The sequence below is a fragment of the Canis lupus genome, chromosome 11 (genome assembly GCF_011100685.1).
Source record: "Canis lupus familiaris isolate Mischka breed German Shepherd chromosome 11, alternate assembly UU_Cfam_GSD_1.0, whole genome shotgun sequence".
NCBI lineage: Eukaryota > Metazoa > Chordata > Mammalia > Carnivora > Canidae > Canis > Canis lupus.
Genome location: NC_049232.1, coordinates 23,059,631 through 23,082,047, shown reverse-complemented (window position 1 = coordinate 23,082,047; position 22,417 = coordinate 23,059,631). Strand labels below are relative to the sequence as shown.

General features: G+C 51.9%; 1 protein-coding gene across 7 annotated transcripts in view; it reads right to left on the bottom strand.

The window, feature by feature from the left end:
• Nucleotides 1–9,639: 9,639 nt before the first annotated feature.
• Nucleotides 9,640–22,417, bottom strand: part of CATSPER3 (cation channel sperm associated 3) — a 39,411-nt gene continuing 26,633 nt past the window's right edge. For 4 of the 7 annotated variants that reach the window (XM_038552209.1, XM_038552210.1, XM_038552208.1 and 1 more), the window contains 5 exons: nt 18,203–18,385; nt 17,388–17,531; nt 16,919–17,038; nt 15,900–16,057; nt 10,554–14,955 (listed from right to left, as the gene is read on the bottom strand). In XM_038552209.1, the coding sequence (XP_038408137.1) occupies nt 14,850–14,955; nt 15,900–16,057; nt 16,919–17,038; nt 17,388–17,531; nt 18,203–18,385 (711 nt within the window). In that variant the 3' untranslated portion in view covers nt 10,554–14,849. Of the gene's footprint in view, nt 14,956–15,899; nt 16,058–16,918; nt 17,039–17,387; nt 17,532–18,202; nt 18,386–22,417 lie in introns of all 7 variants that reach the window. The other 3 variants (XR_005366692.1, XM_038552207.1, XM_038552211.1) reach the window with 3 other exon arrangements.

Genomic DNA, 22,417 nt, shown 5'->3' with positions numbered 1-22,417 from the left:
GGAGGAGGGAAGGCTGGGGCAGGGGGCTGGAGCCAGACCACCCCTCCCCCAACAGCTCCAGTCCAGAGCTCCGACCCCTTACTCCCTGGAAACATAAACACAATCACATCTGGACTCAGAGTGCCTCCCCCAGCCTCACACATCTGCTAAGGCCAGGGGGCCCCTGGTCTCAGTGGAGGGCAAAAGGCAGGAGAGACCTAGGAGATGGGACCCGAGGAAAAACAGAGGCAGAGAGGCCTCTCCCGTAAGTCAGACCCAGCCTCAGGTGACTTTGGCCAATAAGGGGCTCTGGTGGAGTCTCCAGTGTGGCTTTGGGGCCACAAACCAGACAGCTGCAGATATGGGTGGCAGGGGAACAAGCAGTCCCAGAATGACCCCATCACCCACCAAGGGCAGTGTGAGACCCTATCTTGGGCTCCACCCAGCTCTTCTGACCCAGCTCTTCTAGGGCTGCAGATAGCAGTATCCAGCACTTCCCAGCTGTACCAGCTACAGGATCATCTCCGAAGGAAGCCTGAGGAATATATGGGGCTCTGAAAGCCCAGTCCTCAAAAAAAAAAAAAAAAAGGGCAAAAAGTCCTGGTCCTCGTCTACCTGAAGAAAATTGGGAAGGGGGTGTCATTCATTCATGCAACATTCATTTACTGTGTTCCTGCCCTTGGTGCTCAGGATCGAGTGCTGGAAAACAGTCCCTGCTCTCATGGACAAGTAAACAAACACGTGTATAATTACAAACTGGGCTGAGTGCTTTTGAAGAAAAAGAACAGGGGAAAGGAGTGGTCTGCCTGGAACAGGGTGCTCAAGCCAGGCTGTTCCGCAGAAGCGGGGCTCTGTCTCTGTCTTGAGCGCTATCATCTCTGGAGCCGGTTCAGGGTCCAGGGCCCAGTGCTGAGTGTATCCTCCTCATGGGTCAACACTTTTACCTGCACAATGACACGAGGAGGAAGAGTTCCACCATCGCCTTTCCCTGATGAGGCCAGGTCACTTGCTGGAGGTCCCTAGCGGGAAGTGATAGAGTGGGTTCCAGCCCGGGCAGTGCCCACTCTGCCTTCTGCACTGGGCTGCCGCCTGCCATGCACCATGGGCAACATGGCAGGAAGGGAGAGGAATGTGACCTTGAAGGGATCATGACTTCCACTGGCCACACATGATGAACCCCAGGAAGGAGAAAAGCAGATCTGGTCCTTGCTTGGTGCTGGACACCCCAAAGGGCTGCCGCAGGTTTAGAGTTGTGAATTAGAAATAGGCGGGTCAGAGGCTGGTGCCCAGCACTTTTCTGCAGGCACAGTGGGGTATCGAGGCAAAGTGCACAACCACCAGAGTGCCCAGTCATTGAGAGGAACCCAGGTACCTCCCCTAGCTTTATGGCCCCAGCCAGGCTGTAGGCCTCCCTCGGTGCCATGGCATCCCTTCGTACAGCTGCCAGAATCATCTAGAAGGGGCAGGGAAGTCACAGCCGGAAGATCCGCCTGGGAGGGGGCACTGCCCAGCACATCTAGGCCCTGGAGGTGGCTTGTGTCATCCTCTAGCTCCACATGCCCGAGCCTGCTGCTGCCCTGGGAGAATGCAGCAGACACCAGCAGGGTACCTGTCCCAGTCCCTGGGAGCCAATGGGGGAGACGACAGTAAGGGTGGCTCATGCCCACCAACCTCCCCATCTCCTGGGCCAGTTACTTGGCCCTGGCATCCCTAGGAAGCTTTGCTGTGGTCTTTGAGAGCAAGGGTCTGAGTCCCGGCTCCCCCCTCTGAGTCGCCTTGGACAAGAGACAATGTCTCTGAGCCTGTTTCCTCTTCCATAAAAGGGAATAAAAATCACTTCACATAGTTGTTTAAAGGATTGAGGGAGATAACACATAAGACACTCGTTGTGGGGCTGGCATATGGTTATTACTGGTAGTGGTGGCAGTGTTATTAGAGCAACACATCTTGCCTCTCCCCGGAAGGAATGGCCCAGTTCCCCACTTTCCACACTAACAGGGCTTCTCTAAGTGTCTCAACAGAGAAAATGTCATATGGAGCCCCACTCCGTTTTTCCCTCCAGCTTTGCTTGGTGTCGTGGATGTGAACCACAAATGCCTTTCCCACCACATCCTACCCAGGGACCCATCCTGGCCTTGGACCCTCAGGAACCCAGCCCATTGTCCCCTAGCCAGGGACTGGAAGGCATGGAGGAACAGGGCCCAATCCCTGCTGTCCACTGGGCCTGAGGAGAGGCACACAGGCAGTCAGGACTCTGAGAGATGAGCCAGGGGAGCAGAGGGGACCTTCAGCCCAGAATTCTCCACTAAGGGGTCCCTGCAACATGGGACAGAGAGGCCTGGACGCTTCATTTGTGCTCTATCGTCTTACTGATAGCTGACATCAGGCCCTGAGTCCAGGCCCCACGAAGCACTAGATAACAATTACAGGCTCACTCCTCAGGGGAGGGAGGGGCTCCTTCTCCTCACAGGGAAAGACACTGAGGCTCAGAGAGAAGCAACAGCTCGCCTGTGATGCCACACTGAATGAGACACAGGTGGGACCCACAATCCAGCCCTCTGATCCAGGTCCATGGTCCCCCTCCACTGCACTGTACACTCTCTTGACATTTGTACTGGGCAGCAGGGGATCAGGGGAAGGGTAAACAGTTATAATCCATTTCAATTCCTAATAAAAAGCTGGGCTCAGGTGTGCTCTGGGAGAGAAAGAAAGGCACCAGGCCCCCAGCATTTGCCTCCACTAAGCTCACTTGGCTCTGGAGGGAGGGCAACAGAGGGCACAGGTGACAGGGAGCCTGAGACAGCCCTGGGATGAGGGCAGCAGAATGGTGTGGGCAGGTGAGGGCACAAGGAAACTCTCTGGCTGGCGAAGGCTGGAGTATCAACCATCAAATCCAAACTCCTGTCTCCTTCAGTACTACAAACCTCTCATTTCCTAGATGCCTGCTTCCAGTTGGCCTTCCTCAGGAAGCCCTCCCAGGCTTCCACCCAGCCCTTGCTGGCCTGCCTCCTTGCCCCCTCACCACAAAACCCCACTCCTCACACTCCTGTGTAGCTGGTGTTGCCCAGAGCAGGTGTCTACCTACTGTGTTGCTATAGGAACTTCAAGAGACTCAGCCAGCCACCAGAGCCCAGCCAGGCTGGTGGGAGGGGAGGGGGTGCTGTGACCTGGGGCAGAGGAACAGGTCAAAAGCGATTGGGGTGGGGGAGCTGGCTCTGGCTGTCTCCATCATGTGGCCACATCTCACTCTGCACTAGCCCCTGCTGTGCACCATACATATTTTCTCTCTCTTTTTTTAAAAAAAGATTTTATTTCTTTGAGAGAGAGAGAGAACGAGAGGGAGGGAGGGGCAGAGGGAGAGAGAGAAGCAAACTCCCCACTGAGCAGAGAGCCCAATGGAGGCGGGGCTCAATCCCAAGACCCTGAGCCGAAAGTAGCTACTTAACTGACTGAGCCACCAGGCGCTCCTATTTCTCTTATGTCTCATTTTATAGATGAGGACGCTGAGGCTCAGGCACGTCATGTAACCTGTCCAAGGGCACACAGCTTTCAGGGACGCAGGTCCCAGCCTGACCACAGAACCAACAGCCCTGTCTAGTGTGGACACAGCCTCCCAGAGGTAGGGCACTGGCAGCTAGGCGGGGAGGCTGCAGTCATGGAGAGTCAGCACGCAGAGGCGGACAGGTGTGCACAGCGGCACCTGGAGAAGTGTCTGCACCCAGTCACACTGGATAAACACCTGCTGAATAAAGGAACTGAGGGCCTGCCTTCCCTTCCCCCTCACTCCACAAAACGTATCTCGGCCCTTTCTCCCTCCCCCTGCTCCTTTCTAGCCTCTCTCTTGCTTCTTTCCTTCCTCCACACACACTTACTCCTTGCTCTCAGCACAGGCAGCTCTGGGCACTGCTTTTAAAGGTGAATCAACAGGGGCACCTGGGTGGTGCAGCTGGTTAAGCATCTGAATCCTGGTTGCGGCTCAGGTCCCGATCTTGGTGCCCTCAGATGGAGCCCCGCATTGAACACTGCAAGGGGCTCTGCAAGGGGCTCTGCACTCAGCATGGTGTCTGCTTGGGATTTTCTTTCTCCCTCTCTCTGACCCTCCTCCTGCTTTCTCTCTCTCTCTCTCAAATAAATAAACCTTTAAAAAAAAAAAAGTGAATCGACAAAAAACAAACCACCCAATTCAAAAATGGGCAAAGGATTTGAATGGACATCTCCCCAGAGAAGACAGACACATGGCCAATAAACACATGAAAAGATGCTCAGCATCACTACTCATTAGGTAAATGCAAATCAAAACCACAGTGAGATACTGCCACACATCCATTAGGAATAAAACAAAATATCAAGTGTTGGCAAGAATGTAGAAAAACTGGAACTCTTATGCACCCATGGTAGGAACATAAATGGTACAGGTGCCCTAGAAAACAGTATGGCAGTTCCTCAAAAAATTAGACATAGAATTATCATATGATCTAGCGATTCTACTTCTGGGTATTTACCCAAAAGAAACAAAAGCAAAAACTCAAAAAAAAAAAATACTTGTACACCCACGCTCATTGCAGCATTATTCACAGTCCCAAAACGTGGGAGCCACCCAACCTGTCCATCAGATGATGAATAAACAAAATGGGGTCTATGCATACAATGGAATACTATTCAGCCTTAAGACAAGATATTCTGACACCTGCTACAACATGGACGAATCCTGAAAAAATTATCCTAAAGTGAAATAAGCCAGACACAAAAGGACAACTACTGTGATTCTGCTTATCTGAGATAACTGGAGAAGGCAAATTTATGCAGACAGAAAATAGGAAAACGGTGACCAGGGAGGTGGAATGGTCATGGCTTAATGGGTACAGAGCTTCATTTTGGGATAATGAAGTGTTCTGCAGATGGATAGTGGTGATGGTTGCACAACAATGTGAATGTAGTTAACGCCACTGAACAATATACTTTTAAAAGGTTAAAACAGAGGGACGCCTAGGTGGCCTCAGTCAGTTAAATGTCTGCCTTCAGCTCAGGTTGTGATCCTAGAGTCCCGGGATCAAGTCCTGCATCAGGCTCCCTGAGTGGAGCCTGCTTCTCCCTCTGACTGTGTCTCTGCCTCTCTCAGTGTGTCTCTCATGAATAAATAAATAAAATCTTAAAACAAAAGAAAGAAAACTAAACAAGACAGGCTATAAAACAGTATATAAGCACCATATCGTTTTTGCTCTTATATATGCAGAGGGAAATTCCTGGATGTGCAGAAAATGTTAACACTAGCCACTTTGAGGTGGTGGGAAATGAGGGATTTTTCTTTCATTTGTCCTTTCCAAGCGTCTTGCACTAAGCATGAGTTACTTTTGTAATGTGACATGAAACAATGAAGATTACTTTAAAAATACAAAGACCTGTGATCTATCAGCAGGACAGGGAGTGACATGCCCATGGGTCCCTGTCCTCACTCCAATGGGGTCAGTCATCACTGGCCTGGAATGACATGTCAACCCTCAGGATTCAGCCTCATTTGGGGGCCAGTGTGACAAGTATCAGGTAAACCTTTACTTTCAGATTCTTACAGAAATGAAATTTTTGCTTTCAAATACATTCTTCTTTAAATGGAGGCCAAATTAATAGGTGCCAAGAGGAATGTTTGGAGAGAATAATAATTTGTAACTCTCTCTCTCTCTCTCTCTTTTTTTTTTTTTTTTTTGGCTAAGCAAAAGGGGGGGGTGTCAGGGTTTAAAAATGGCTATTGTAGGCAGGGAGTCCATCCTTGTCCCATGTGTCCCTTGCTGGCCCTCTTGGTCCCCCACCACAGGTCCTCCAACTCAGCAACCTCTGTGCACTCCTACCTTGACTGCACACACACACACACACACACACACACGCACACATATGCACACAGGGTGTGCCTGCCAGCCAGCATGATCATGGAATCTTTATTAAAGAGGTCCAAATTACCAAGGTTTTACTACACTACTAAAAATAGTCATGCTTACTTAGCCTGCTTAATAAGCACACCATTTCTAATTTTTCTGCCTGAGTAAACTAAAACATCATTCCAGAAATACATTTTTACTTAAACAAGAAGGCTTGTTTTTTTCTTCTCCGTTCATACATTTTCCCCCCTTTCCCCTTCTCCCTCCTCTCCACCTCTCTCAGCTCCCTCAGCCCCCTGCCCCCTCCTCATTTTTAAATTTCAAAACAGAAAGGGGGAGAGTAACAGTAATTTGGACTTGGCTTTCACACAAAATGGGCCAATTTTTTTTAAGTGTTGGTAATTTGTCCTGAAAATGGATATAGGGAGTGGGGCGGGGGAAGCTTTGAAGAATGGGGTTTTACGAGAGGAAAATGAGGCCTGAGTGTGCGGGAATGTGTGCTGCACCTTCCCCTCGTGCCTGGGACAGTGCGGGCACGTGTAATAACCACAGCTAATAGCACCATTATTGCTATTATCACATTATATTATTATGATCCATCAGAATCAGACAAAGCATATTAACCCATTTAATTGAACCAAGGGCTTAACGTCCCAGTGACTTCACGGAAAGTGCTTGGCAAACTCTCCAAGACACTGTAGCCACAAAGCAGCCGGCCACTTTGCTGCTTGCCAGGCTGTGGCAGGGCCCAGTGAGGGTTTCCCCAAACTGTTCCCGCCTGTGGCCTATCTGGGAACCTTCCAGGACACACTGGGATGGATGCTTATCCCCACCCTTACTCCAGCCTTTTCATGCACATACCTCTCTGTCCCGGCGGATAAACGCAATCTAATAAAGGATAGATTTACATGAAACACCCCACACACACACACACACATACACACAGTGTGGCCCAGGACCCCTCCTCCATCCCCAAAGCTGCCACTCCTTTGGAGTCACCAAGGCATACACTATCCATGGTGAATGCCTAGCTTCTCCAGAGCTTCATGCCAACACTTCCAAAGCTCCTTGACTCTCCCACAGTCCGGACCCCAGGGTGGGGCTGCTGAGGTCACCCCTGGCCACCCCCACCCCAAGGCCACAGAGACTGACCCAGCCCAACAAAAGAAGGATACTAGCAGAGCTGCAGCTGGTCCAGGTGCCTGGGGGAGGCCTGGGCCCCCCCGGCTTCCAGCCCCTGGACTGGGCTTTCCTCCTCTCTGGGGCCTGGCCTTCCCTTCAATGGACCCTGAGTGTCCCCCTCTGTCAAACAGGCGCTGGGCCTGCCTGCTTGCCTCGTGGGCTTCGATGTCAGGGTTTGAAGAGACCCTGGATGTGACCAGTATGGAAGGTTCTGGGGTAGGCTCTCTCCTCTCACTGACCACCTATGGTTGGAGACTTTCCACCAGCTCGGTCTCCCGCCCCTCTACCCCGTCCTCCACCATGGTGGCCCTGCCAGCCCGCCCTAAGGGAAGCAGCCTGCTTTATTTCACTGGGGATGACAACACCCACGAGGCCTTAGGAGGGCTACTGCAACACCCCAGATCCTCCACTGGGTCAGGAGCTACCACCTGAGTGACATGGCATCGCCTTTCCACCCTGATGTCCATGTCCACTGGGCCTGGGGTGGCCAGGCACAGGATGGCCCTTCCTCTGCCTCAGCTCAGCTCACGTCCAGGGAGTGTGAGGGCCCAACACAAGCACATCACAGAGATTGAGAGTATGGGCTCTGGAGTGAGACAGGTTCAAGTCTCAGCACCGCCACTCTAGTGCCACATCCGCCTCTCCAAGCCCCCTCTCCTCACCTGCAAAATGGGGAGAGTGATGAAAAGGCAGAGTGTTTGCCACCATGCCTGTGACACCAGCTTCAGCTCGCTCCTAGGTCTGTACTGCCCACTCCTCCTCTATCCCCCAGGACTCAAAAGCTGGCATAACTCAGGCAATCCATCACTGGCATCCAGGTGTTAGGACAAGACTCCCAGGCCACCACCCTCACCCACTGGGACTGAGAGAGGAAGTACCTGTGGGTCTGAGTTGAAGGTCAGGTACAAAAGGCCAACGGTGAGAGCAATCTGGGAGGGCTTCCTGTGAGAGAGAGCCTGGCCCTGAGCCTCAAAGGACAAATAGGACTGGAATGAGTGTGCAGGAGTGGAGGAGTACAGACTGAGTCCTGGCAAAGGGAGCATGGGAGGTTTGGGGAGAGGAAGGGGGAAAGAGATTGGGGAAGTCCTACGTGCCAAGCGAGGGGAGTGAGGCCTCTCCTGGGTGGCAGGAATCCAATCTGGCCAGGTTACTGCCCTGCTTCCACGTTGCCAAGCTGAACACTCAAGTTCCTCAGGATCTGGCTCCAAACTGCTTCCCCAGTCCCACAACACCCCCACCCCCACACCCCATACACTGTGGTCACATTTGCTAAGCCCTCTATAGCTCTACCATCATTCCTTTGTGCATGGGGTTCCTTCTGCATGGAATGCCCTTCTACATGTCACAGGTGTGGGTACATGTGCACACCCTCCCCACCCAGCTTAACATTTCGTTCAAGGTGAAAATTGTGTGATTTTCCCTGATTATAGCATACATATTCATTCTTAAGATTCTTAAAGTTCTGGGGCACCTAGGTGGCTCAGTCAGTTGAGCATCTGCCTTCGGCTCAGGTCATGATTTTGGGGTCCTGGGATCGAGCCCCGCGTCATGCTGAGCAGGGAGTCTGCTTTTCCCTCTCCCTCTGCCTCTGCCCCTCCCCTGGCTCACATGCTCTTTTGCTCTCTCTCTCCCAAATAATAAATAAAATATATTTTTAAAGGATTTTATTTATTTATTCATGAGAGACAAAGAGAGAAAGGCAGAGACACAGGCAGAAGAAGAAGCAGGCTCCATATAGGGAGCCCGATGTGGGACTCGATCCCAGGACCCCAGGATCACACCCTGGGCCAAAGGCAAGCACCAAACTGCTAAGCCACCCAGGGATCCCCTAAATAAAATATTTTTAAATTTTTTTTAAGTTCAGAAAAGTGTGAGGACAAACTAAACCACCATGAGCGATGTCCTCCCAGATATCCCTCTATCTACATATGTGTGTAGGTACACATACATCATATATGTGCACACACTGTTACATACAGGATATCCTGTCATGCGTTGCTCAAGAAGCCACTTTTTTCACTCAGTATGAGATCAAGAACATCTATTCTTATAAAAAAAATCACTATTTTTAAGAGCCACATATACAGATTCATAAGAACTTAACCAGCATCCTCACCAGTGGGCATTTAAGTAACTTCCTGTTTTCCTTTATTTTTTTTTTAAGGTTTTATTTATTTATTCACGAGAGACACAGAGAGAGGCAGAGACATAGGCAGAAGGAGAAGCAGGCTCCCCGCAGGGAACTTGATGAGGAACTTGATCCCGGGATCACCCCTGGAGCCAAAGGCAGATGCTCAACCACTGAACCACCCAGGCACTCCAACTTCTTGTTTTCTTCCACTGTCTCTCTATTATAACAGGCCACAGTAACATCCTTATCCATGCATCTCTGTGCACTAGTCATTTGGCACCTTGGGGTAATTTCAAGAGCAGAACTATTGAGCCATGGGAACACGCACATAAAAATCCAACCTGCGTTGCCTTAGGAGAAAGCCACACCTATGGGCACGGCCAGAAGTGGACAAGGGGGCTCATTCTCCATATACTGGCCAATACTAGGTTTTGTGTATTATCTTTGCCACCTGGAAGAGAACAAATATTGCATTGCCACTTTGTATATGTGGTTTTATTTCTCCTTTTCAAAACAAAATACAGATGGTGTCATGTATGTACAGTTCTGTGACTGGCTTTTCCCACCTGCCAACTTTCATTCCTTTTCTGCACACTCATTCAAGGGTCATGGGCAAAGCCACCTACTCGAGCCAAGAGACTCACAGAGTGCCCCCTTTGGGTGCCGACAGCTTCTACCCTTGCTCATGAATTATCTGTGGGTACAGGGGCAGGCAGAGAACCAGAAAAAAACAGACCTCAAGGTCACCACCCAAGGCCAACCTTCTGGGTACAGAAACGGCTGGGTCTGCTCTACAAAGTACTGACAAGGCTGGCTCATCCCACCTGCCAAGTTCACTCCTGCTCGGCACATCCCCTCTGCTGGCCAAGCCTTCATGTGGGCAGACTTCACTGAAACCCAGGGAAGGGTGACTTCTAAGCCAAACCCTCTGCTGCCCAGGCTGTAATTTCCTGATTAGGCGCAATAGTCACAACCCTTTCATGCACACCGACTGCTTCTTGCCTTCCTCTCCATCTCTGAGGCTCCCAGGGCCAACCCAGGGGACACTGGGCCAGCAGACTTCAGAATCGGGCCCTGCTCTGAAGGCAATCATGGCTTGAATCTTAAAATTCAAAAAATAGCTTTGAAAAGAAAGATCAAGGTCACTGTGAGGCTGTAGAGCAGAGGGTATGTGTGTAGCCTGCATTTTGCCCTTTAATGACAATCCTGGCCAAGTGATGGTCCCTGTGAGTGCCTGCTTACCCACTTATAAAATCTTCCTTAGAAGATTGGTGCACAGCTTCATAGGAGAAGGGCACACGCGCCAGACTTGCATGGCTGTGAATCCTGGTTCTTCCTCCGTAGTTGTACAGACTTGGGGCAGGGAGTGGTTTCCATCACCTTTCTGAACCTCAGTTTTACCAGTTTAATGGGAATAACAAAAATACCTAAGTGTTGCAACAAGTCTCAAATCATGTATGTGAAAGTATCTTGTAAACACAAATGCCGAAAAAACAGAATAGAAGGCGTTGTTTCCACTGTCAACAAAGAGAATGGGCTATACCTTCAGAGCCTGGGCCCGAAGCCTGATTGGATGCCTCCTCCTCTGGAGGCCTTTTTATGAAGAGGACTTTTTATCCCAAACCACCAAGTAGGCATCAAGGTCCTGCTGGGGAAGAAGGGAGTCAAGGGCTATGTGTGCTGAACTGTGGGGCAATGGGGTGCCTCTGTTGTGAGAACATCATTGTCCCGTCACTGGTTTACAGAGGCTAGGGTCAGTCCAGTTTCCCAAGAGTTCTAGAATGGACTCTTCATATCTCTTTGGCTTCTTCCACACTTTGTTTTCAGACTTTGGTTTCACTTCGCAAAAATCCAGCCACATGTGGTACCACCACCCCCAAGGCCACTTCACCTAGAGGCTTCTGAGCCCAGCTGGGGATTCAGGCAGTGGTTTGCAAAGCCCTCTTTAACATTTCCCAATTTTAGCTTGAGAGGTCTCTATTAGACAGAATGATCTTTTGGCCAAATATAATCCAGATTCCACATGGTCAAATCTATTCAGGGGGTTCCATTTGTAAAGGGCACAGTTAGCAACCAAAAGTCATCCTAGAATGATCCCAAGCATGACCTGCCTCTCTCAGAGGACATCAGTGAGGATCCAGTTCCCACCCCCTTCAAGGACACCTGTCATGTCCATTTCTCCCCTTTGCAAGCCTCACACTCCAGCTGGGTCAGAACCTCTGCTTAAAAGTCTCTGACTCTTGGTCCTCGGCTTTTGCTTTCTTCTTCCCTCCCTGTCCCAGTTCCTGTTGGTGTAGATCCACCGTAATCTGACTGGTCTCTTCACCTGCTCTCTGTTCACCCTTTACCCTGATTCTCCATCACGGAGAAGAGACCTAGAAAGCACCAATTAAGAAAGCATTCAAGCTCAACAATTCTCTTCCCTTCCCTGTCTAGTCCTGGCTCTCCCCCAACCCCCCAGCACTTTGTCACCTAGAGTCTATAGTAAAGTCACAGACAGAACTCAACAATGGTGAGGGGTGGGGCTGACCAGCAGAGATCCGGGTAGCAGAACATGGGGAAGAGCGGGGCAGTCACATGTGGATAAATCTGTCTCGGTCACATGGGGTCCCCTTTCTCATCATTTCCCAAGCCCTGGGACTAGAACTAGCAGTCATTGCTCTCCCTTCTGGGTAGTCTACTTAGAAATTCAGAGCCATCCTCTCTCTTGAGAGCCTGTGAACCAAGCAAACAGGCCTAGGCAACCTGGGGCCAGGCACAGAGAACAAAGCAGGGAGAGAGACCACTGAGAGTGGAGTGTGACTGGGTAAAGGGCCTTTTAAATTAGGAGGGGTCCTGTCTCATCCACATTTGAAGAAAACACAAGGTGTGCAGTTTCTAGCATCTCCATAAGATTTCTAAGGGCTGTTGGAATAAATAGAAGAGAGTTTATATTCTCACTCACTGCCCGGATCTCCAAAATATAGGGACTGCTTCCTGCTGTGGAATCAACAAGCAGTTTAAAAAAAAAAAAAAATCCAGCCACCTTCCAAACACCTCCAGCCTTGGATTCTAGATCCTTCCCACAGGAGCTAGGGGAGGACCTGAGTGTGACCAAAAGACTCAAGCCCCAGGTCCCCAGCATTCCAAGGCAGCTACCAAACCACCAGGCTGGCAGAATGCAGATGAACGAGCCATCTGGGGACAGCTCTGCTGGATCTGAAGGCTGGGGGTTGGTGAGGAGGGTCCTGCTTTCCACTGCCAGGCCTGGGCAGGCAGAGCACTTCTGCCCCAAGCAAATCAATTGAAAGTCGTGGCCAAGCCTGTTTGAATTGGTGAGGACCCAAGTGGGAATTCCAATCTGCCAGTGTTTGCTCTGCAGACGAATAGAGCCAAACAGAAATGCTGCTTTGGGACTTTGCGCCAAATATCCGCTGGCTTGTTCTGGCAGCGGTGCTGGGCCAGCCCTCCACACGTCACCCTCTCCCGGCTCTCTGCTCTGTGACAGCCTTCTACTTGCGCCCTTAAAGGCGGCTCGCCCCGGCACACCGCAGCCCAGAGTCCTGTGCCTGGGACTCCCCTGCAGGGACACAGGCCTTCCAGGTCCTGCGCCATCTGCCCATTCCATGCCAGCTCCCCGTAGAGACCACTTCACCGCCCACCCCCAACACAGGTTCCTGACCTCTGCTCCCTGCTCTGGGCACCACCCTGGTGTTGGCCCCGTGCTTCTCTGCCCCTGACCAGCACGGCCCACTGCAGCTGGCCACCCAGCAGAGGCAGAGCTGACAGCGAAGCAGCACAGGCCACAGCTGACCACAGCTTTCCTCACAGCCTCACACATGTTTCATTTGATCCTTAGAAGTGGGTCCATTTTATCAGCCCATTTCTCAGAGGAAATAGCTGAATTTTCAGAAGATCTAGCACCTTGCCTGAGGTCACCCAATTACAGAATCCTGACCTCTACATTCCAGAACCGTAGCACTTTCCGACTTACCTCCCTGAGGCTGATTTCTTAATCTTTTGTTCACATCCAGGGACCTAGGGCGACTCTCAGGATTCCTGGTGAGAGCAGGAGAATGTGTTTTCATATTCTCCTGAGCAATGTAGGCACACAGCATGCCAACAGTGTGCACAGCAGGGCGGGCAGCAGCAATGTCTGCTTTGCCTCAGGCCTGAACCAGAGCCCTCCAATGCACCGGCATAAGCTCTTCTGCGCCTCAGGAAACAGCGAGGCTACAGCCCCTGCCCTCAGAGGGCTCCCCTATAGCATGGTGATGGGTCTCACCCTCCAGAGCAAGCCTTCTTCGCACTTTTACACGATTTTCAATTTGGCCCTGAGAGTGTGAACATTTGCAAATGCCAACAACCTGAGTATCTTAGAAGACATGTGCTCTCTGCATTCAAAAAACCGTCACTTCCTCAGGGAAAATCTCTCCTCCAGTCTGGCTGGATTACTGCTTCCTCCGCATAACCGAGGGCCCCAAGAGAACCAGGATTGGACTGTGGGTTTCTCATTACAGTACCCCCAGGACCCAGCACAGCTCAGTAAGGAGGAGTCGGATGTATGAACAAAACCATGAGGAAAGGTTTCCATGTGCCCTTGTCCCAAGGCCTTGAAGGCGCTGTCACCCATAGTGGGAGACCATGGGTCCACACAGGGATTCTTCGTCCTGCTGCTCTGTTTTACCCCATGTGTTTTCTGCTGACCTGACTCCCCACTATAGGTCTGGGGCTTTGTTCCCCTCAACTATAGATGCCAGTGTCCTACCCCAGCTCCACCCAGAACATATTCCTCCCACTGTCAGACAGGGCACTGCTAAAGTGATGAACCTCCAGAACAGCCCCCAGAAATGGGAGCAGAGGGGCAGTGGGGGTGTCATTTCAACCAATCCTGCTCTTCCTATGCCTTCAGAAGATTCCATCATGGCTGGATCGAGGTAGTGCCAGGACAGGGGCAACCCTGCTAGTCACGTGGCCAGGAATGACACAGAAAATGTCACCTTTTAAGTGAAGAGTCCTAATTAACCATAGGAGGGGCAACAGCCCAAAGGGCCTGATACTGCTGCTCCGTGGACACCATATGAGATGCCCCAGCACTGCTGGTGGGCCACTGCCCCAGGCCAGGCTACTGTGAGCTCCATGCCCACACAATACAGTCCTACTGGTCATGACCACACCCATTGCAGCAACATGACCACTGTGAGCCTAGAGAAAAAGCAAAGTCAACTTCCAAAGAGGGGTCCCCAAGAGAGTAGGTACATAGAAATACTGCTTTCCCTGGTGTGAGGCACCCACAAAGAGGAGCCCAGCTTTAAGAGGTTCCAAGATTAGTGTGGTTATACCAGCCCAAAGAAGCCATACACACTTATGGGGTTGCTGGAGGCCTTTCTTTGTCTGGGGTCCTCCAGGAACCCAGTGAGCCCTCGCTGCTGGGGTCAAGGGATGAGACAGCCAGTATGACCCTTGCATGTGGCCTCTAGCCAAGGGCAAGTCTTGAGCATCCCTCTCTCCACTCCCCAGGCCTGAATGCATCATGTGGAATGGGGAGCAATCAGACTTCATGGGTGCCTACTCGGACCCATCCCGCAGTGGCAGGCAAATACCATGATCCCAAGTAACTGCAGAGAGGGCAATTCAGAAAGCCTGTGTTGAACAAGAGACTGGCTCGACCTGCGAGGCACCTCAGTGCCTGGCTGCCCACGCCCCCTCTACTTCTCATCAGCCTTTTCGGAGGACTGGGACTGCTTCTTCTGCGGCAGGTCTTCAAGCATCAGGCTCAACACGTGTACAATCTCGTAGTACAGCTCCTGAAGCCTGGAAGAAGAGCCAGAGGAGAGGGGGCCTGGGCTCGGGGCGGGGACTCCATGCCGTCCCAGCCCCACCCCCCACATGCTTGCACCTGTGGATTCACCACATCTGGTAGGTATGGGTTCAGGGAAGAGCAGGGACTATAGAACTGGATCAGATCAGCTAAAATCTGGGTCTGCTGCTCTGCCTGTGGCCCCCAGAGTAAGTGATTTTAACCCATGTGTGGGGTTGGTGACATTGTGTGAAGGTGACCAGACACTGCCTGGCCCCACTCTTAGGCCGCAAGTGGATGTTCCCTGACCCCCTCCTTGGAGTTCCTCCAGCCTATGAAGCCCTCCAGGGGGCTGTTGTCATGAAGCCACCCTGCTTTCATTCTCCCTCCCTTCATCAAGAGCTCACTGTGACTCATGCTCCTCCCCTTCCTGTTCAGTAATGGCCCAGGTATAACTCCAGCTGATGCACACGTAGCATAGCCTTGAGCCCAGCCAACTCAAAGCTCCACACACTGTTTTTATAGAATCAGCCCCCATGATGGGAAAGGGGCAGATGGGAAAGGGGCAGAGACCTCCCCAGAGTCCCAAAAGAAGGTTGTGTCAGAACTAGGCCAGGAGCCTCAGCTCCTGCCCTGCCAAGCAGCACTCTTTCCTCTGACTTCTCAAAAGGGGGCAGTGAGAAAGGGGCTGGAAGAGTCCAAGGGACCAGCACCTTGATACCAGGGGAGGGGCAGGGGGACAGATGCCTCTGGGTCACAGGCCTGTCCATATTGCAGCGCCACCCCTGTGCACACAGTCCTGCACCCCCAAGAAGGACCTCGCTTCACCCACCCTGCACATCGGCCACCACCCCCTGGCTCTCCCAGACCACCTGACTTGGCCCCACGCTGAAGGAAACCTCAGGACTAGGAAAGGCCTGGTTTCCAAGGGGCCAGGGGCAGCGGGGTGGGTACTGACTTGTAGACTGTGGTGTCCTGGTTGTCCAGAGTGGACAAATAGACATCGATGAAGGGCAGGCTGGTGCCAAAATCATCCAAGACCATGGGGTCTGTGTGTCGCAGGGTCTTCTTGAAGTTCTCCACCAGCTCACTAAAACTTTTGTAGTCAGCGTTTTTCTAGAGAGGGGAGCGTAAAGAGGGCAATGGAAATGAAGAAGCAATAGCCAAGATGCAGAGAGACCTGGGGACCCTTCACAAGGGGCCCAGGCAAAGGCTTGAGCTGACTTTTGGGTTCGCCCTGACTCCTTCCAAGCCTCAATCCCCCTGACCACCATAGCCTCATAAGCCACCATCACTGAAGTGAGTACAGCTGACATGGAAAAGAGCCAGGGAGAGCCCAAGTGTGGCTGGGCGTGTTCTCACTGTGCCCTGGACAAATGGGCATGATCCAGACAGATGTCTCTAGCTCAGAGAAGGGTCTGAGGAGTGATGCACTGACTGCACAGGGGAGGAAGGGTGGAGATTCAGGACCCCCCAGCAGAGAACCCAGGGCTCTGCAAGAGGAGCTCAGAGAGCTTAGGCTGAAAAAAGAATGTTCCCTCCCCAAGCTTTCACAGGTGTATCATGCTTGACAGGAGACCTCCAGCCTGGTGTGCTTATCCTCACTCCACTTTAGAAAAACCAGGAGCACCTATCAGGACCTCCATGACCTCACTCAACTCCGTAAATGGGGCCTATGGGCTGCCTGGTGATCAAGGAGCCTCAGTCACAAAAGCATTCCAGGCAGTGGGCCTGGCAGTGGAGTTGTGCCCAGGGAGAAGGGAGAAACCGTAACTATAGTTCTCAACTCTCTAAGAGGTCCAGAGAAATACAAAAATATAGAGAATAAAGCCAAACTGTGGAAAACACAGAGCATTGGAACCTGCCCGGCCTAAGACCAGAGATGCCCAACACCACCTGCTGTCTACACTGGCCCCAAGGGCCTCTCTGTGGTCACTCCTTCAGGTCTGATGGTCCATGTGCCTGGAAATGGCCTACCTGCATCTGCATCAGCTTGCTGACCTCTTCCTGCTGCCGCCTTACAATCACCTGCTTCTCTTCCATGAGTGTCACATGTCTCTCCAGCATCAGCTCCCGCTCAAACTTTTTAATGGAGTCCTAGAGAGTGGAAAGATGGAGGTGAGACACAGGCTTTCACTGCCTCCCCACCCACCTACCCCCATCTTTCTTCTTCCCTAGCCTTGCATTGCTCCTCAGCAGGAGGAGCCCCACCCCATACAGGGCCAGCCTCAACTCAAGCTGCCATCTGCAGTTGCAGTGACTCCCCAAGCCCCTGTCCTGCTGACTACCATCACGAGACAGGAAAATGCACTGGCTCAGGAAGAAGAGCAGGGCTGGGGACAGGAGGGCCCACCTGACCACCTCCCCACCCCGTCCTGGACACTTGGCCTATGGCTCTGCCTGCCACACCTAAGCTGACCCCCTAGCCTCACAAGGGCAGCCTCACCTCAGTGTGAATGATCATTACACCCACAAACATACTGAGGAAGACGAAGGAGGCAAGCAAGATGAAGGTGATGGTGAACGTCCGGCTGAGAGGCAAGTTCCGACTGTCCAACTGCTCCTGCAGGTCTGTCCAGCCATCAACCTGCTTGGGCAAGGCAGGGTGTGCCAAGTGCCAAGGCTCATTGGGGCAGGCCTCCTCCTCACCTGTGCTACAGCAGCCCCAGCCCCACTGAGGAGGCAGCTGGCTTTGCCTTCACATCAGCCCCTCACCCACTGTCCAAGGACTCCAGTCCATACATGATGGCTGGGGATGCAAGGTGCCACTGGATATAGACACTACTGGCCAAGGTGCCCTGGGGGCTCTTCTCCAAAAGGCCTCCCATCCTTCCAAGAACTATATTGTCTCTCTGCAAGGCCCTCCTTTGGAAAGATTTCAGAGTCTGCCCTTCCAGACTTGGGCTTTGCAGCTTGATTCTAGGTGGATTTGTGATAGCCTAGTCCCAAAAAGCCTATGTGACATGGGCTTCATTTCTAAAGTAAACTTAATCCAAAAGAGTTCTCTTTTGAGAACTCTTTTAAAGTTTTACAACCCTGTGGGACAAATGGGAATGCTCTAGGGAGTCACAAGATTAGAGAGAGAAATGGACCCCTGGGCAGGGCCCTGGCCTCTCCTGAGAGGCTAGCCTTCCATTTCCCCAGCCCAGCTAAGCATCTGAACATGAGGAGGACCCCATGTGAGGCCCAGCCTGTCCACACACCCAGCTGGCTCTCCCTTTGTAAGGCCTCTGCCCCCACCACTGTTCCCAAACACAGTACCGTGGCCAAGCTGAAGAGGGTAAAGAAGGCCACAGCCAGGTTCCCCCAGTTATTCGGGTCACCCTTGTCTGGAACTCCAAACAGGCAGAAGCCCAAGATAGCGAAGATGTACATGAGGAGGAAGAGCAGGATGAGCACGGAGGCCACGATGTAGGCTGTCTGCCCCACGGCAGTGATGAGTGTCTGCAAGGCAGAGGTACTGGGGCTAGGCCAGATAGCCAGACTGGGTGGGGCTCAGCGGACAGGTCCAGTCTGCCCAGACCCCAGCTGTCCCCAGTATCCAGTGCCAGGCCTGGCACACAGTAGATGTTCTATAAAGGGTTGGATGGATGGATGGATGGATGGATGATGAATGGATGATTGTGAACTGTGTCCAAACTGAAGGCTGGACCAATCCAATAGTGGTTGATTGGTGCCTGGCCTCTATCCTCTGTCACTCATGGGCAGATGGTGCTGGTTGCCTCAGGCCTGGGTGTCTCTCCAGCAGCACCACTGGCCACTCCACTTGAGCCCTGGCCTGCCTTTGTGGTCATCGCAAGGTGTCCTGCTCCTGCCTCTCAGCTGAGGGCCAGCCCTGAATGCTCTGCCAAGCCCAGGAGGAGTAGGGGAGCTACCCTGGGAGTGGGAATGATGAAGGCTGAGAGGAATATGACTTCTCATTCTTTCTGGATCCTGTTTCAGATGCCCTAGAAAGTGGGCATTTGGCTTGCCTCCACACAGCAGATGTCTCCTCATTGTTCACTCTCTACACTCCACACAATAGGTGCTTAAGACATGGTCACCTACCTAGATGCTGCCACAGACATGATTTCAAGGCAGGTGACCATTATCATTTGTCACATTTCAAGATGAGGAAGCAGAGGCTTGGAAAAGCAAAGAGCCTTGGCCAGCATCACATTCCAATAAGTGGCAGAGCTAGAACCAACTCCTGAGCCCTTTGCCTTGTGCCACCAACTTCAACCATTAAAGCCTCATTTTCCAGGTCCAGAAACCATTTATTGGTTTCACACTATGAAAAGAAGCACTCGAGAGAGCTGGGCCCCAGGACAGGGAAGTGATGACAGTTTGGGATAATGTGGGAATCAGAAAGACAAGCTGAGAGCCCCGGCATTACCCTACGTGTGGACTGGCTTGACAGCTGCCCACAGAGGTGAACATTTCCTCTCTTTGGGAGAAGAAAATCAAGAGGTGAGATGTACAAAATTGCCTCCCTCCCTGTGACACAGAGACAGAACTTCTTTCACAAGAACTACTGCAGGTAAAGAAGGAAGTGGCCATGAGAAAATACTACACAGGCATACAGTACGGATGACGTCTGCCCAGGTGGCCTGGAAGGGGCAGCCCTGAGCCAGAGAACCTAGAGCACCAGGGACAGGAGAGTGGAGGACTGGCCCTGGCTGGGGGCTGCACTTCCAGGCCAGCGTGAGGCCCAGTGCAACCTGAGGCCAAAGCTGAGCAGCCTCGAGAACAACAGTGGAGAAGAGGTCACGCTCACCAGAAGGCCTGACATGTGGGACTCCTGACAGCTGGCCCTGACAATGTCCTTCAAACACAATCCAGGCGGGCTCCATTAGTCTGCAGTCCAGAGGTACAGAAATCCAGTCCCAGTGGATGACTGCCCAGAACCCCACAGGCTGATGACTCCTCCCCATGGAAGTCCTGGGCTTTCAAAGCTATGACCTGGTTCCCATAAGTGCCTGATTCTGAATTCCCAAATTCTCTGGGGAAGCAATTCCTAGCTGCTAGCTCAGCCATCCAAAGCTCTAGGTTAAGCCACAGCTGCCCTCCTGGCCCTGGGGCATTCAGGGTAAGGAGAAGATCTTGAGGCATGGCAGGTGCCCAGGCCTGGCCACTCTCAGAGGGCCCTTCTGTGCTGCTGCTTAGATGTGTGGAAAGTGATGAGCTCCAAGAAGTAGGAGCCCAGCATCTGATGGTTGTTCTTTGGGCCTAAATACAGATGAACAGGGGTAGTGTGGCCTCCTGGTACCCAGCCAACAGAACCTCTTTGTGTGCAAAATAACAAGGAACTATTTCCTCATTGTCCAGGTTTATTGTCATGAGGTGGGGGAGACAGAATGTCATTTTAATTAATCAGAGGACAGGAGCCAAGAATTTGCCAGAGTACCAGCTCTGTGGGCTTGGAGGCTATGACTCTGTTAAAGCATCATTTAGACTTCAAGGAATATAAATTAGCACAGAGGTACAGGTCTCCACCTCCAGCTCCACCTGGCCAGTGTACAGAGGATGTGTAATTTAGAGTCACTTCTGTGCTCCTAGGGATCTGGGGTCCTATGATATCCCAAAGGCCATAGGTGAGCCACAGCCAAGTGGCCTGATGATCCCCAGGGAACAACTTTGGGATACGAGGCTCTGCTTAATGACAGAAACCCCTGAAGTCAAACATGGGCCATATGTCTGTGTGAATATTCTATCTGCATGCCCATGGGTCTCTGTTCATGTCTACAAGAACCAAAGGCTGTGGTCACCAAGCAAGCCAGGCTGAGCTTTGGGATAGATGTTGGCCAGCGGGAAGGGCTGTCCTCTCCTTACTAGATCCCTGCCCTGCAAATAAGGGTTATCCCTGCCACGCTGTAAACCTCAGGCCTTAGCCTCTAACAAGGCTGCCACAACATAGCTAAGATGATGCACTTGGCAGATAGCTCATGCCCTCAGCTTCACAAGGAGTCAGTCTGGGTCACTGTCCCTGCCCCAGACCTCAGTCCTATATGGTTCCCTCCTCCTCACGCAGCCCTGGGCTTCCTTTCCCTTAGCTCACAGCCATCACCTTCTTCCTCACATGTTTCCCACCAGTTTCTGCCACTTTCATTCTGTGCTGACTTCTCTCCTGGCCTCACCTGAAAACCCTTTCCTTGGCAGGACATCATTCCTTAGCAGCCCTCTCAAGGGAAGCTGCCTATTCTTCCCAGCCTGATTCAGGAGGCCACCCTTGCCTCTCTCTCAGAGACGCTATCTCCATTGGTGAAGCTCCTGCTTCTAGAAAGAGCCAGCCTTCTAGCTAACCATTCCCCTTCATGTCTTGGAATCTCTGCCTGCAGGATCCACAACATGCTGCTGTCATCCTCGAGGCCTTCAGTATCCCTATGGAATATCAACCATCCCCCAGGCCTCTTTGTCCCTCAACTCCTTCATCTCCAGTGACCTTTGCACCAATTTAGGCCTCCACTATCTTGGTGTCTGTCCAACAACTGCACTAAGCAGACTACATTTCCAATCGCCTGATTGTGCCCTCAATCTGAGGTATCTATCACCCAGTATCTGCCTCCCAAGGACCTCCAGTCTTTTTTCCTGTCCACGTGGACTCCAATGCCTGGCACCTCTGACACATCCCTCCCCTGCTTCTAGGACACTTTATAGGGTCCATCTCTGGCCTACAAACAATGGGAGCCACTCTCAGCTTTGAAAGGAAGGCTGCCATGATTTGATGTACCCTTTAGAGATTCTCCCCAGCTGCAGGGGCATTTCTTTTTTTTTTTTTTTAATTTATTTTTTATTGGTGTTCAATTTACTAACATACAGAATAACCCCCAGTGCCCGTCACCCATTCACTCCCACCCCCCACCCTCCTCCCCTTCTACCACCCCTAGTTCGTTTCCCAGAGTTAGCAGTCTTTACGTTCCGTCTCCCTTTCTGATATTTCCCACACATTTCTTCTCCCTTCCCTTATATTCCCTTTCACTATTATTTATATTCTGCAGGGGCATTTCTGCCCCAGGGCTCTCGCAGGAGTATGGGAAGCCAGTGCAGGAATCCTGATGAAGGCGAGTGAGAATGGTGAAAAGATGATGGGCAGGGTGGGGTGGGAGGAGGTGATAAGATGTGGACAGGTCACTAACCACGTAGGAGGCCGTGCAACAGGACTTTGAGACAGAGGCGTCAATGCTGACACTCAAATTTATGACCTGGCAGTTGAATGGGGGTGGGGCACAGCCTTCACAAAAAGATATAATACAGAAGGAGGGGCTGGAGTCTGGGGATATGACTGCGGGAGAGCGATGACTTCCAGCTTAGACAGGATGGGTTTGAGGAGCATGTGAGTTGTCCAGGAGGCTGTGAGTCTGAAGGTCAGAGAGAGCCATGGGCAGGTGAAATCCCTGAAATGTGGAAAAGATCACCCAAAGAGGATATGCAGAGTTAGGGGAGTGGCGAAAAGAACTTAGGGTATAGTCCTGAGAAAACAGCACATAAAGACCAGGC